General features: G+C 39.4%; 1 protein-coding gene and 1 pseudogene across 2 annotated transcripts in view; both read right to left on the minus strand.

Annotated features, from left to right (window-relative positions):
• Window positions 1-3,106: 3,106 nt before the first annotated feature.
• LOC146969755 (uncharacterized) lies at window positions 3,107-10,957 on the minus strand. The gene has a single exon (XM_085805289.1). It carries the CDS (start codon window positions 10,955-10,957, stop codon window positions 3,107-3,109), a length of 7,851 nt encoding a protein of 2,616 aa, XP_085661415.1.
• LOC146969756 (uncharacterized) overlaps window positions 3,998-16,026 on the minus strand; it is a 53,565-nt pseudogene continuing 41,536 nt past the window's right edge. The window contains exon 2 of the transcript XR_015038087.1: window positions 3,998-4,188. The product of XR_015038087.1 is annotated as an uncharacterized LOC146969756 (transcript). The remainder of the gene's footprint in view (window positions 4,189-16,026) is intronic.

A 16,026-nucleotide genomic window follows, 5' to 3' on the forward strand; every position in this document is an offset into this window, starting at 1 on the left:
TGAGTTCTTGAGGCAATGAACCTCAAGTTATATCATTTCATATCAAGCCTGATGTCTTAGCTAACAGCCTAAATGAGTGCCATCTGATTCATTGCCGCCTTCTACTAGCTAGCACATTGGGGTTTATGCTAGCTGACAAGGATGGGGTCAAGTGTAACACCTTGTCCTGTTTTCAGCAATGACAATTTGCATCACAATGCAGTTTTTACTTGTTTTTAATGAAGCAAACCTACTAATGTTTTAGTGCATACTTAAGATACTCTATGGAGTAGCTAGCAGAGGTTTAGGCTACCTCAGAGACAACAACAGTGGGCTTCACTGCTAACATTAGCTAGAATTCATTGCTAGCTTTCGAACTCACAAGCTAGAATTCATTTTTTTATCAAATTTACATGAGGTAATATGATTACTTAAAGCAGAAGTAAGCGATCCGGTCGTTTTGGCTAATGCTGCGTTCCAGGTAGGCTTTTGAAACCGTAAATTACAGCTTCAAGTCACAATGTACGACTTTGTAGGGTTTCAGGCAACCCACTCGTGTTTTTCTGACCTGTTTTACCTGTGAAAGTCACTATAACGGCCACTCGTAACTTCCGACCCGTGAACTCTGGTACGACTTCACAGGTCGGAAAAACACGAGTTACGAGTTTCCTTGAACGCACCATAACAGTCCTCGTCCCTACGTCACCACATTCACAGCGTCCCTTGGCTGCACACACAGCCCTGCATGCCGTTCTCTCTCCTCATTGGATAAAAACTGTAGGATACGATAAATGTTTTCTCCTGGGCTCAGAGCAGAGCAGAGTGACTGACAGACCCGTGTTTCGGTCCAAACACTCTATGTAAGTGATTGCTGTCAGAAGATATAACTATTTAAGACTTATATTAACACAAATATATCACTTACTTCTGCTTTAAGATAAGAAAATGTTTTGAATTAATACCTTATGTAATAAAACTTAAGTCATTTTCTTATTTGTGGTTGTTTTGTAGTGTGTTACATATGACCCTCCATGGTGTTACACTTGACCCCACCCTGCGGCTCAACAGTAACATTTGACTTCTCTGAAATAAATCAACATTGTACTCTTTGTGTTATTTTGTTGTCAAGTGTCAATAACTGTTCTAATGTGAACTGTTATGGTGGATCCACAGATCAGCCTTTTGATTTAGTGCTTGTACACCTGATATCCAACAGGTGTAGCTGGGTCAAGCTGACAGAAAGGTGAAGAGCGCCCTCTGCTGGACCAGAGGATGAACTACTAGTCAGCAGTGACACTGAAACATCAGACGACCTCAGGTAACAACACTTGATCCACACTGAAGTTTATTTATCATCATTTACCCATTATGTTTCTCTACAGGACAATAACATGTAAGTCCATACACATCAGTATCAGGAGTCTGACATTATTCTCATTGTAGCCATTCAAATAAAATGAACAGTAGATTAAGAATGAATAAATCAGAGTAAACACAACAAAAAAAAATGATTCTGTTTTGTTATTTTTTCATGAAAATTAAATTTAGTACAGATTGAAAATGAAGTTGATAAACCATAATAAAATATGGACAATGTAAATACGATAAAATTAGTACTAATTTTTTTCAAGCAGAATACACAAATGTTATTATTTTGATAATCTATAATAAAAAATAATCCAGAGTAAGAACTATCCCATATAGGAGTCAAGAGAAGTAAATTATAAGTTACATGAAATGAAAACACAATCAAAATAAAATCAAGATCATCCATTTAACAAAACTAGTGGCTTTAAAACACCAGTTTACTGTTGTTGTCCTGTCGTGTTCTCGGTGTCACACAAAAAACTGCTGGGCGATAGCTACTCCCCCGGTGCAGAGTCGAAAGGGGCCCGTTACTGTGACTTTTTTTTTTTTTAAAACAATGACCTGACCGGACACACTGGATCGGGCCAGGTTCGCTTGACATTACATCGCTTTACAACACGCACATGGCCACAGCATGCCCAGTCTGTGTGTTTATTTTTGCTTCACTACTAGTAGCCGCTGCCCCCGCCCCCAACAGCCCTTAAAAAAATATAGATATATATTTCTATTAGGGGCCCACTCAAGGATAGCCACTACAGGGGAGCCCCGCATGTTTACATTACGGTGCTGCTCTAAATTGTCACACTCCTGCTACAAATTACAACAAAAAATTAAATTAAGTGTAATTTCTTTGAGATCAAAAATCTTCAATCATGAGGCTAAAAAATAACTGATTAAGTTGAATAATAAAATCTGATCATATTCAACTGAAGACATTAGGGGTGGAATGGTTCACAAAATCCACAGATCGGTTTGTATCATAGTTTTGGGGTCATGGTTTTTGGTTTTGATGAAGTTTTGGCTTTTGATTTTGTTTGTTTATTTTACTGACCTTCTGTGCTAAATGGAAAAAACGTATTTGCTCGATGCTGCTTTGCATTTTGCCCAAACTGAATAATTCAGACATGCCCGAAACTGAGACAAATTAACTTTTTTGACCATTCCATCCCTAGAAGACATAATTAAGTTCTGATGCATGATTTTTTTTCTCAATATATTCAACTAATGAAATAAAATTAAATCCTTGTTTGTTTGTTTTTTTTTAAAGTACTTTTTCTGTGTTTCCATCCATCAGTCCTTCCATGTGAACATCAGGGAGGGGAATCTCTCGACTTTTCCTTTTCTGTAAATAGAAGATTGATTGATAAATTTCATGACACAGACAATTCAGTGTAAGTTGTCTCATATATTGATGTGTTTGTTTTAGTGTATATTCTGTACATAATTTACTTTACATAATAACTTCTCCCATACTCTGGAGAAATGGCTGCTCCTAACATTTCCAAGGCAACCAGCCTTTATAGTTAAGTGCAGTGCAGACAGGGAACCAGCCACATGTTCAGCTGACAGCCATGCAGGTACCTGGTCAGTCAGGAATTATTACACCACCAGTTTGTGCCTTTTCTCACAAATATGGCTAAAACATGGGGTGTGAAGCTTCCTCATGAACATTTGACATCATTTACCACCCATTACATAATTAACTATTATCACACGACAAATACTACAGTTATACATTAAATGTAATGTTACCTTCGTTTTAAAGCAGATGAGAGACTTGGTTCCTGTGTGGGTCATTTTGATTCTCGTAGCCACGGTTGTCAATCCACTCAGTCAGGGTGTTGAGATTGGCCTCTGTCATGACGCCTTTGTCTTTAAACTCGTTGTACCATGTATGGACCAGACATTTAGAATGTTGTGGAAAACTTTGTTCAAAAGTGGCAAGCCTGGTTTTACTCATCTCACTGTTCTGAAAGTTGTTTCCACTACTCAACTTGAATCTGGGCATTGAACCTACAATGGTCAGTTTGAAGGTACCCACGACATCATCTTTGCTTATTGTTTCAGCTAATACGCCCCTAAATGCTCCTGATTTTGTACTAGGAAACTCACGATGTACTTTTGCTGGCACAGTAACAGTTGGAAGGAGACGGCCATGGTTTTTTCTCACCTTAGGAATCTGATTGTTATCCAGAGGGTGTGTGCCTGTTCCTACTTCAAGAAAAGCTTTAGCCAATCTGCTATTCTGGTTCAGCTCTATAGCTGTCAATATACTTTTCACTGGTGGTTGATGGTCTGCATTGATGAACTCTCCAAGACCACGATTGTCTTTTCTTGCCTCTTTGTAAATTTTAACTTTTCCAACCTTATTCACAAGCACTTTGGTTTCTTCTGTCTTTTTTTTTCTGTCTCCAGCTCCCTCTGCCATGTACCAGTCCCCTCCTCTAATTGTCTCCGTCCACAGTTTTCGCTCGACAAACTTCTCCCATTGGCCTGAATGTTTTTGGAGAGCGTCAGCCTCCACAGATCTGAGCTTACCAGCCTCCAAGGCGATCTCTTCTTCACTGGCCTCTGGTTTCATCCCTCGTGCTAAAGCATGAAACAGGCAGCTCTTGCCTTCATTGATTACAGGGACAATCTTATTATTGATCTGCAGATCATAATGACCATCAGGGTATTGGGAACTCTTTGGCCTGTAGATCAGTGTCACAGTTTGACTGGCAGGTTTAGTGCCAGGATTCAGTTCTTGCATTTTTTGGAGCTTGCCATCACTTCCCTCTGTTAGGATGACAACCTTAGTGCCAGTGGTTTCTGACAGGACTCTGATATCTAGAATAGTACCTACTGTTGTAGGGTCCCTGATCTTTCCAGCATGCAACAATGAATTTATACCTGGTTTGTTTTTTGAGGTCAGATCTACATCCATATATGCAATGTATCTGTTGTTCTGTCCAGCTCTGAGTTTTTCCTCTGTTCTGTTTGTATTCAAGAGAGTTCTTGTGGAACTGCGTATGTAACCATTTACTTTGCCTTGAGCATAAGAAACAATGTGACTGCTGAATTTCTGGTGGAACACTTCTACCAGAGCATTGGATAATAAAACACTGATGGTTTGAGATAAATCCTGTTTAAAGTTTGTCAACATCTCAATGTCTGAATCAGAAAGATCATTTTGCTTCACTTTCTCTGAGGAACATTTTTCCTGGTTAAACTGATCGAGCTCATTGTGAAGGTTTGAGAAAAACTTTTTTGACAGGGTGAGTGCTGCTATGGTGGCGTCGGTTGCCAGTGCTGCCAAATGAGTGACTTTGATAGTTGTCAGAAATATACCCCATGTCCACTTTTGACCACTTGTGACGTGTGACTTAACTCCGTCAATCACTGTGGAGATGGAAGAGTTGAGCTTGTGCTGCCAACTGAGGTCTGCATAGAATGGCTGTAATGCAGTGTTGCTTAATTCTCTGAAAATAGACAGAAGTTCGCTCCGTCTTTCCTCGTCCTCTATGAGATCAGAAAGTTGTTCTTTATCCTGAAGATGTGAGAGAATAATGGGGTCTACTAAAGCAGCAAGCGGCTCTTTTTCCATGTTGGAAGCCACATCATTTACAATTCCCTCTTTCACCTTATGCTTAATGCCATTTAGTATTTCTTGCAGTATTGCATTTTCTGCCTTTCCAAATCCATACTGAATGGCTTCTTCTACCAATTTCTTTGTTGTGCACTTCACTGCATTTTTAACATTTGTCTTTACAACAGTACTAATGGCATCTTTCGCCTGTCTGTGGAGAAAGTTTGGCATTGACTTCATGTTTTTAGCAAATTTGATTGCCATTTTACAGGCTTTGAAGCCCTTTGCAATCAACTTTCCAACTCCAAACGAAATCAGGGACAAACCAATAGAAATGGCTTTTTCTATGGCCCATTCTTTCCAGCTGAATTTTCCTGTCACCATGGACTCGATGCCATGGATGCAGTCTGATATTCCCTCACTGATCATCCCCATTCCAACTTGAGAAAGTGCTCCAAATGTAAATGCAGTGAGCAGTGTCCCACCAATTACCTGCAGAAGTCCAAGAAAGAACACTGTCAGAGCTTCCCATGGGAAACGAGGTTTCTCTTCCACAGCAAAAACGTACTTCAGACCTTGACTGTACAGATTATCAGCCTCTGCTTGGAGATCTTCATCAGCCTTTGACACCAAGGAGAACATGGGTGATTTATTGGCTATTGCATCTTTCTCTTTGTTTTTTATCTCCTCCAGCTTGTTGATAGCTTCACTAATGTTGTCATCAAAGTACTTTAACATTTGACACTTGTTTAAAAACTGTTTTTCAAGGCTGGTTGGGTTGAGTTGACCATTAATTAATTGAATAGGGGACATTTTTATAATCTGCAGGCACACCATGCATTCCTCACTGAGGAACTTCAGAGACGCTTGTGCTTTTCTGAGATCATCTCTGGCCTTATTGAGGTAATCTTCCTTCTGCTGCTTTATAGTGCAGTATGCATGACTGTAAAAAGCTATGGCTGCCCAACTTTCATCTTCCATGGCTTTTTCAAAAAGCCTTGCACTGACATCCCATTGTTTGTCATCCATTGCAATATTCCCAAACTTGATGTAATGGTAAATACTAGAACACGGTGAAGTCTGTTGTTGACACTGACTTCTTGCGTCAGACAAATCAAGTTTCAAACTGTCTTGCAATTCGTTTCTTTTCAGCAGGTCAATATCTTCTGATTTAGTTTGCAACCAAATCCCCCAGAACTCATTCATGATGGCAACTACAGCTCTTCTTTCTTCTCCATCTGTGTTCCTGTAAATATCCTCTAGGGTCTTGCAGTACTCTGAAAACAGGTCCTCCCGCAAGTTCATCTCAGTGACATTGTTCATTATATCTTTCATCTCTTCTGCGCCAGTCATGTCCCTTGTTTCTCTTGCTTCCTCCAGAGAAGACACGGTCCTGAAGGACTCCTGCAGATGATCGGTGCTCATAATCACCTGTGCAGATCCAGGTTTACCTTTGCGAGCTGTTCGGCCAAATGCCTGCAGTTCCACTCTAGAGTTCTCTGACAGGAAGGAGAGGATCACAAATAATCCCCCATTGTTGTTCACCTCTTCTGAGACTTTTATGTCTGTGCCACGTCCAGCAAGGTTTGTAGCAACAATCACATCACCAGGATTCAGCACCTTATCTATTTTACTCAAACTGTCCCGATCACTGCGGATGTAGAGGATGATCTGACCTGGGACGATGTTTTCCAGCTCTTTGTGCAGTTCTTCAGCTTTGTTGATAGTTTCACAGATCACCAAGGCTGCTCTTCCCTCTCTGTATGAATTTGGGGAGATTTGAGTCATTACCACATCTTTAATTTCAGATTTCCACTCTTCAGCTGAAGTCTTTAGAGTTCCTTTGACCTCAAATAATTTCTTCCTGTTGAAAGTTGGTATTTTGCAGGTCGAGAGATTTGGATATAGCTCTTGCAAAAACAGCATGTCTGAGTCACTTCCAAGTGTCCCTGTAGTTCCATATATTTTCCCATGGAATTTTTCAAAAAGGGAAATATTGGAGATGTAGTTGGTTACTGTTGAAATTGTGCTCAGTTTGACTTGGTGTTTGATCTCAATAAACTGCTGTAGACCATCGCCCCACTTCTTATTGACTTCTACAATACCAGTGGATCTGAAGTCCACTGGACAGACACCGTCATTTTCTACAACATACTCCCGACCCTCCCTCAGTCTCATGGCCAGAAAGGCATTCTGAACCCAAACTGACATTTTCTTTTCTATCAGTTTCCTCAGGAAACCAGGGATGCTGATTTTGTCTTTATTGTTTGTGCATGGGGTGTACTGAATCTTCTCTGATGTAAGTTCTGCTATGGCCTTGATGAGAGATTCTTCAGAATCATAGAGAGGACAACACAAACCTTCCTCCAAAACCAGAAATGTGAGGCTTGGGACGTCCTGGTTGTTGCAGGTCCTGGCCTTAGTAAGGTGTAGCAATCCATTGTCGTCCAGAGTGTATACAGTGAAACTGTAGGGAACATAGTGCTCTATTTCATCAAAAAGATCTACAATTGAATCTCGACTCACAGTTTTTAGTTTCCTGAGAAGCTCATCCTTTTCACTCTTGTAGAAATCAGCTGTAAATCCTTCTGGCACTATCTTTGATTCTTCAGCAATTTGTAAAACATCCATGGGTTCCTCAATTCCTTCTGTGTCAATGGAATCAAATATGGCCTTGAAGAATGAAGCCGGTGGACCCTGTATGAATGTCTGGTGTCCGGTGGACAGGAAGCCATACTGACTGATCTGGCTCCAGATTGTGGCCAGAATAATATTCAGGTGCTGCATGGAGACCATGGGGCTGGAGAGGTAGGTCAGCTGTACTCCCTGATCCAACAGCAGTGAGTCCACTTCATCAATAACGATGCACTGAAAACCTCGGTCAGGCCTCACATCTTTCATCTCAAATATCTGACGAAGGTGATCTGCAGCGAAGGCTTCAATTGTTCCATAGACCACATCCTGCTGGTAGCACTTCTTTCTGTCTTCATCTTTGGTTTTATTTGTGTTTGTGTCAACTGTGATGCCAAAGTATCTGTAGAAGTCCTTCCATTCTTCTGCATCTCGTTGACAGAGCACAGAGGAGCTGGACACCACATCTACTTTTTCACCCCTGAGTGCTCTCAGTGCTGCAAACATTGCTATGACACAAGACTTCCCTTCTCCAGTTCCCATCTCCAGGAGTTTCCCAGTGTCAGACAAGGCCAAGAAACACCAGCTGATCATTTGAGTGGCCCTTGGCCACCACTTTCCTTTAGGATTGCACTTGTACACAGCATTGCAAAGGACTGCTAGAATCTCCTGAAGGTCTTTAGCTCCCTTTATGTTTGTGTGTTGTTTAATCTCTCCAGATTCAATCAGATTTACAACAGTCTTTACTATTGTGTATGATTTATCCAGTGTTTGTACATCAATATTTTTCATCTGTCGAATTTCATCAAAAAGAAAGTCAATGTTTTTTTCTTTCTCACCTCTGCAGTTTTTTTCTAACTTTTGGATCAGATTCTTGGTTTGACATGAGTTCAAGAGCTCAATGAGACACCGGTTCTTCTCATCTGTCCACTCAGAAGACACCTGATATGTTTGTATCATATGTAAAATCTTCATAATGGAAATAAAGTTGTCATCCTGATGGTGGTCAGTTAAAGCTACAAGGAGGTTTAAAGCCTCCACTGGGGACCAGAGTCGTTGTGCTACGAGGTTTGACACCATCTGGAAGAGTTCTTTTGTTTGTTCCTTCGAAGCCTGGAGTTGCACTGCACAGGTAAATAAACCCTCCAAACAAAATTTGCCTCCTGGAGATGCCCTGTTCTTCTCAACAGCAAACTTTTCAAGGAGATTCTCAAGAATGGTCAGAATGTAGACCTCGCTGGAAGAGAGTTCCTTTCCTGAACATTTTTGTAAGATGATTAGGATCTTACTGTTATCTTTAAGCTTGTTGATGTCAGAGTGGAGCACCTTGAAAAGAGCCTTAATGAACCAGTGTCTCATTTCCATGTTCTCATGGTGAAAATTACCCATGAGGCTTTTCAGGAATTCTGCAGCAACCATTAAGGCACTGTGTTCCTTTAGGCCTGAGAGATCCAGATGATGTAAAGTACTGAGACAACTTTCTTCAATGATGAATCCTCGGTGAGAACGAGGGTTTCCTGTTTCCATCACCTCCAATCCAAGCTGAAAGTAATCCGAGACAAAGTCGTCTATGGTACCGTACACAATGTCTGCTTCATAGACATCCCTCTTTGTGTGTGATTCAGTTTTTTTCATGTTTGTGTTTAGAGAAATTCCAAGGTGCTTGTAGAAGCCGGACCACTCCTTAGTTTGCTCATGTAAGTGAACGTAAGAGCTCAGGACAATGTCCACTTTGTTTCCCAAGCAGACCTGTGTGGCTGCAAACATGGCTCTGACACATGGGTCCTCTTCAACACCAACCAGTTCTAGTGGCATGTTCTTATCATTCAGTACCAGCAAACACCACCTGAGCATCTGCTGCACTGTGGGCCACCAGCCTTTTGTGTCAGAAACTGCTTTGCAGAGCTGAGACAGAGCGTTTTGGATGTTTTCTGCACTCAGGGTTGGTCCTGTAAAGGAATCTTTCATGAATGATTTTTCTTTAGGGGCACTTTTTGAATATTCTAAGACACCAGTGGTGATGTTTTTTATCTTGTTGACGACAGAGTCGTCCAAATTCCTTGATGTCTTCAATTGTTCTAGAGCTGAATCTAGACTGCTCTCGTCTTGTTTTCTAAGAGTTTCTCTGAAGTCAAGTAGGAATCTCTCCGGGCCAACAGAGTCCAGAGCCTGGATGAAGGAGTGTCCAGAGTCATCTGTCCACTGTGGTGATATGTCATACACTTGAGCTAACATGAGCACTTCATTTGTTGGAGTGTCCTCTTCATATTTCCCTGACAGCCCTTTGAGCAGAGTCACTGCCTCCGCTGGTGTCCATTGGTGTGTTTTCACCAGCCTGAGGAGCATTTCTCTGGATTCTGAGTGGATCTCCTTGTCATTGAGATGTGTGAGTTTGAACAACAGCAGCTCCAAACACTGGATTTCTATCTTTAAAATGAACAGAGAGGCTTTCCCAACCACTTTCTCTAGTGATGATGTGAGGATGCCGAGGAATTCAATGAGAACAAGGTCCTCCGTGGAAAGGTCTCCCTCACTCCACTGATTGGCTATAAGAGCTGCATCAGAATCACAGCTGCCGTGGTGGTCAGTGAGGAAGTGCACCAGGTTCAGGTACAGAGCTTGAGTCAACAGGAAGTTCTCGTCAACCTTGCATGCTGATTGGCTGATGGACTCCACCAGGGACTGCAGGTGATTGGAGATGATGTTGAGGGAAAGTCCATCAGACTCCTCCAGAGACAGGGCACACAGCTCTGTGATGAAGACTTGTGTGTGCTGCAGAGTGCTGAGAGATGGAGGAGCGCTGATCCATTCATCAAACAGGAGTTTGTCCAGGGCTGAAAGGATGTTGACCAGCTGTTGAGGAGTCAGCTGACTGAGGCTGAGGTCCTCAACAGGGACGCTGCATCTGGATGAAAGTGTTTCTAGAAACTTGTCACCATCTGATTTATAGTTTGACTCAAACTCATCCAGGTGGCTTATGAGAACACGTCGCCTGGACTCTTGTTCCTCTGAGATGTGTCTGTTCAGTCGATCCTCGTATTGCTCTTCAGCTCGATGGAGTGATTCCTCAAGTCTCTGACTCAGTTCTTCTCTTCTCTTCTCTTTGGCCCTTTGTTCCTCCTCTCTTCTTCTTTCCTCTTCTCGCCTCCTTTCCTCCTCTCTTCTTCTCTCCTCCTCTCTTCTCCTCTGCTCTTGATCTCTGATTGGTTTATTAAAGCAGTATTCACACTCGTATGCATTATCGTAGCCAACTGGTCTGTAGTATTCTCCTCCATTGTATACATAAACATATCGTTCATGGATAGTACTTTTGTAGAAATCTGAGAAGGATTTGCAGGGAGGCAGTATTTTATAACATTTACAGCATTTGAGCCGGTCGCCCATGTTACTCTCCGACGGTGCGTTTCCCATTTTCTTCAGATGTGATGTTCAAATATTTTTTTCCTGAAAAGTAAAAATTTGATTTAAAAAAATAGGAAATTACCGACTTACAACAATTTGTGTAGGTTTTTTTGGGATACTAAATTTGAGAATGTATAATAATGATAACAATAATATCAATTCATATACAGCTCCTTATCTATAATTCCATACTGGCAAACTTTTTGCTGGCACTTATTTATATCACCTAGTATCGGCTTGGGTGTAACAGACATGAAAAAGTTAGACACTACAGCTTGAAGAAGTTAGGTTGACAACTGAATTTCAATGAACAATTAATTCCTCCATGCTGCTATACTGCCACATAATATGGTGAATATGCTAAAATATAATAAAGATGTGTTTGTGGGTGGGTGCACTTAAGCCTGCTCAAAAGTATGGTTGAAACTGGCTGTTTTGTTTGTATGAGGCCACCTGTGACTTCCTTTAATGCGGATTGCATTATGTTTCTGTGATAATATTTTTAATGTTCAAGAATGTATTCTTATCGGTCATAATACTATTACATAGCACAGTGGAGCGTGCTATTACATAGCACTAATACTAATGCCTCACACCAAGGGTTAAAAGTGAAAATCAACCAATTAATCGGTGCCAGTAGCACATTATATAAAGTGTCTCCATGTTGGCCCTGAAGGTCTGGGGACCTATGTCAACCAAAATCTGCTGCATCTACAAATCAATCAATCAGATTGTAACTACAAATCCACTAACCAATCAAATCATCCAATCAGAATAGTGATAGATATCAATCAATATGTCAGCATATTAGCACCGTTCATAAGTAAATTACTTAACATATTGGTTTTATCAGTTCAAGCTTTTTAGGAGGAGTCACTACAGGAGCAGAGAGAATAACTAGTAATAAAACAGATGATTTTAGTTTAAGTGCTAGGCCCTAGAAGTGGAGGATTAGTCATGAATGTAATTGCAATCTATTACTGTTAAAGAATTGTAACTAACTTACAGCTACTAGTCAAATGATGGTGATAAGAAAACCTTTGTTCTTTAAAAAGCTGATAATATAATATTGTTCTGTTGGTTTAGGTGATAACTCTGACAACACTCACTCAGAACAGACCAAAACAGTGAAAAAATATAAGATATAATGAGTTACATTACACACAACTACAGAATTAGTAACCTTACAGATAATTGGGAGACATACAGGAGTTCAATTTTTTATTTTTATTTTTTGCAATAAATTCATGAACTTACCTGTCGAGTCTGTTGTATCACTGAAATGTACACACCTGGAGCTCATTCAGCAGACACTACATCGCTCTAAATGAGACATATACAAAATGGAGAGAGAGCTGTAGAACAGACAGATATAAATGATCTCGGTTTAACCATTAATTCAAATACTAAAACTATTTTTGTTAAACATTAACCATAGCTGCCTTCCCCAAAGTCCGTCAGACAGTGAACATCTCACTGAACCAGTCAGGTCAAATATACATTATTTTTAACACGTTGACACGCCATTAACAACACATCAACAACACATTTGTGACACGTTAAACCATGAATAGAAAATAAGAAAATAGAATATAATATGAAACAAAACTTTTGCCAATTCCGACTTTATGTAACATTTAGATTTTATTTTTTGTTTTGTTTTTTTAGGAGGACTCACTGCAGAAAGAATAACCAGTAATAAACAGATGATTTAACTTCACAGTAAGTGCTGAGCTGGATAAGACAAATAAGACAATTAAGACCAGGCCCTAGAATTATTGGAAGATGAGTCATTAAATCACAAAATTAATGTAACTGTAATCTATTACTGTTGAAGAATTGAAACTAACTTACAGCTAAAATGCTGGTGATTAGAAAACCTTCATTCTTTAAAAAGCTGCTAAGTAAAATATAACATTTGTTCTGTTGCTTCAGGTTACAGCTCTGACAACTCTCACTTAAAACAGACTAAATGATCACATATAATAAACTACATTACTTATTTATGTTATGCACAACTACAGAACTGTTAATACATGAGTTCATAGAAAATTTGGCAATAAATTCATGAACTTACCCTGAGTTCATTGGAGCTCATTCAGCAGACAAATATCGCTCTAAATGAAACATAACACAAAATGGACAGAGCTTTAACATAAACAGATATGATCTCTCCTGGTTCAATCATTAATTCAAATATGAAAACTCTTTATGTGAAACATTAACCACGACTAAATGACATCATTAATGTCTGTCAGACAGTGAACATCTCACTGAACCTGTCAGGTCAAATATACATTATTTTTTAACACATTGACACGTCATTAACAACACATCAACAACACATTTGTGACACGTTAAACCATGAATAGAAAATAAGAAAATAGAATATAATATGAAACGAAACTTTTGCCAATTCCGACTGTATGTAACATTTAGATTTTATTTTTTGTTTTGTTTTTTTAGGAGGACTCACTGCAGGTCACTCTTGGAAAAGAGGTTTTAAATCTCAATGAGTTTTTTTACCTGGTTAAATAAAGGATATTGATTGATTGAATAACCAGTAATAAACAGATGATTTAACTTCACAGTAAGGGCTGAGCTGGATAAGACAATTAAGACCAGACCCTAGAATTATTGGAAGATGAGTCATTAAATCACAAAATTAATGTAACTGTAATCTATTACTGTTGAAGAATTGAAACTAACTTACAGCTAAAATGCTGGTGATTAGAAAACCTTCATTCTTTAAAAAGCTGCTAAGTAAAATATAACATTTGTTCTGTTGCTTCAGGTTACAGCTCTGACAACTCTCACTTAAAACAGACTAAATCAGTGAAAAATGATCACATATAATAAACTACATTACTTATTTATGTTATGCACAACTACAGAACTGTTATTACATGAGTTCATAGAAAATTTGGCAATAAAATCATGAACTTACCCTGAGTTCATTGGAGCTCATTCAGCAGACAAATATCGCTCTAAATGAAACATAACACAAAATGGACAGAGCTTTAACATAAACAGATATGATCTCTCCTGGTTCAATCATTAATTCAAATATGAAAACTCTTCATGTAAAACATTAACCACGACTAAATGACATCATTAATGTCTGTCTGACAGTGAACATCTCACTGAACCTGTCAGGTCAAATATACATTATTTTTTAACACATTGACACGTCATTAACAACACATCAACATGACACGTGACACGCACGTTAAACCATGAATAGAAAATAAGAAAATAGAAAATAATATGAAACAAAACTTTTGCCAATTCTGACTGTATGTAACATTTAGATTTTATTTTTTGTTTTTTGTTTTTTGTTTTTTAGGAGGACTCACTGCAGGTCACTCTTGGAAAAGAGGTTTTAAATCTCAATGAGTTTTTTACCTGGTTAAATAAAGGATATTGATTGATTGAATAACCAGTAATAAACAGATGATTTAACTTCACAGTAAGTGCTGAGCATTCAAATATGAAAACTCTTTATGTAAAACATTAACCACGACTAAATGACATCATTAATGTCCATCAGACAGTGAACATCTCACTGAACCTGTCAGGTCAAATATACATGATGCCATTCTCCTCCTGTTTTCTGTTGCCTATAGGAATTAAATTAATGGTTTGTAGTTTCATGACTCAAGGTTTCCTTTTTAAACAAACACCTAAATGGACAATCTGTCTTTACCGTCAATCCTCCACCTGTACTTTTCTATCATTATCAATAACAAATGTGAGGGAAAGATGCCACAAGAGGTTGAGTATAATATCTCAGCAACATTTACTGACTCTTGTTAAACTGAGTCAAATAATACAAAGACAAAACTATGTAAACTATACGAGGCAGAATATAAAAACAACAAAACTGATTTCAACAAAACTGTAGCTCCTTTTGTATGGTAGATACTACTACTATTATTGCGAGGATGGCTAAGATGACCTGTTTAATGGGTCAGAGTCAGATAGCTAATTTTACAATGTCCGTAACATTGTAAAATTAGCTATCTAACCACTAGTTTTGGACTTCTCTGGTTGTTTCCACACTTCACTAAGAAGACTCTGTTTGACTGGGGAGCTGAAAATTGTAAAATGATTGCATTTCGTTTCTGCTTTCACACTCCCCTTTCTGAAGCGCACCAAACTTTCTGAATGACGTCTCACAGTTGAAAAGATGCTCGTCAATTGGACAAATTTAGAGGGAAAATCCCTCCCTCCTACATTTGGTCCTGTGTTTGGTCCGGTGAACGTTCACACTGCATAGGCTACGAACCGCACCGCGGTTCACCTGCAAACAAAACAAGACTCACGTTTGGTCGCTCCAGAGTTTGTATGAGCTTTCACATCTGCACAAAGAAAGCCGACCCTGGCCCATTTAAATCGGACCAAACAGCTCTGGTGTGAAAGCGACCTTTGTCTTAGAGAGCATCTCACTGACCCAGTCTCTTCAAATGTATGTGATTTGTTTTTGTCATGTTCACTGTCTTTAACCCATTGATGCTGATGAAACAGAGTGGAGATCGGTCCAGCTAACCCAACAATGTGATGAGAGACTTGCAGCTTTAAGGGAATGTGAAAGTGAAGTGTTTTGGACAGGGAGTCATTTATTTTCTCTGTTTCTGTGACACATATTTTCTTTATTTCAAACATGATGCTTCATATGTTGTCTCCTGTCTCCTCGGTGTGGACACCACCGCTAGAGGAGCCCTGGTTCCAGACTTCGTCCACCACCTGAGAACATCCAGACCTTTAGAGAAGGCCTTAAGTCTCTTAAGTTTTAGAACAAAGGGAACATCAGGAAATGTCTTGTCAAGAGAAAGGTGAAAAATCAACAATATTTTGTGTTTTTCATACAAACCTTCACTAGAGCTTTAATAGCTGCAACAGTAAAATGCAGGTAATCACATAACATGAGTCTCTAGGTAGGCCCCGTCCTCTCAGCCAATCAGATGCTGGCATTGTTGGCATTGGGATTCAGCCATGGTGGAAATATCTAATACAACCAAACATGATCCGGACTAAGTGTGAACGAGTTGACTCAAACATTGATGAGGACAGTTCTG

This window comes from Trachurus japonicus, chromosome 17 (assembly GCF_045865225.1).
Source record: "Trachurus japonicus isolate A0001 chromosome 17, Traja_1.0".
Classification (NCBI taxonomy): Eukaryota; Metazoa; Chordata; class Actinopteri; order Carangiformes; family Carangidae; genus Trachurus; species Trachurus japonicus.

Bases quoted from the DNA above. Each gene is read 5' to 3' on its own strand.
- LOC146969755 (XM_085805289.1), bottom strand. From the start codon at position 10,957: ATGGGAAACGCACCGTCGGAGAGTAACATGGGCGACCGGCTCAAATGC.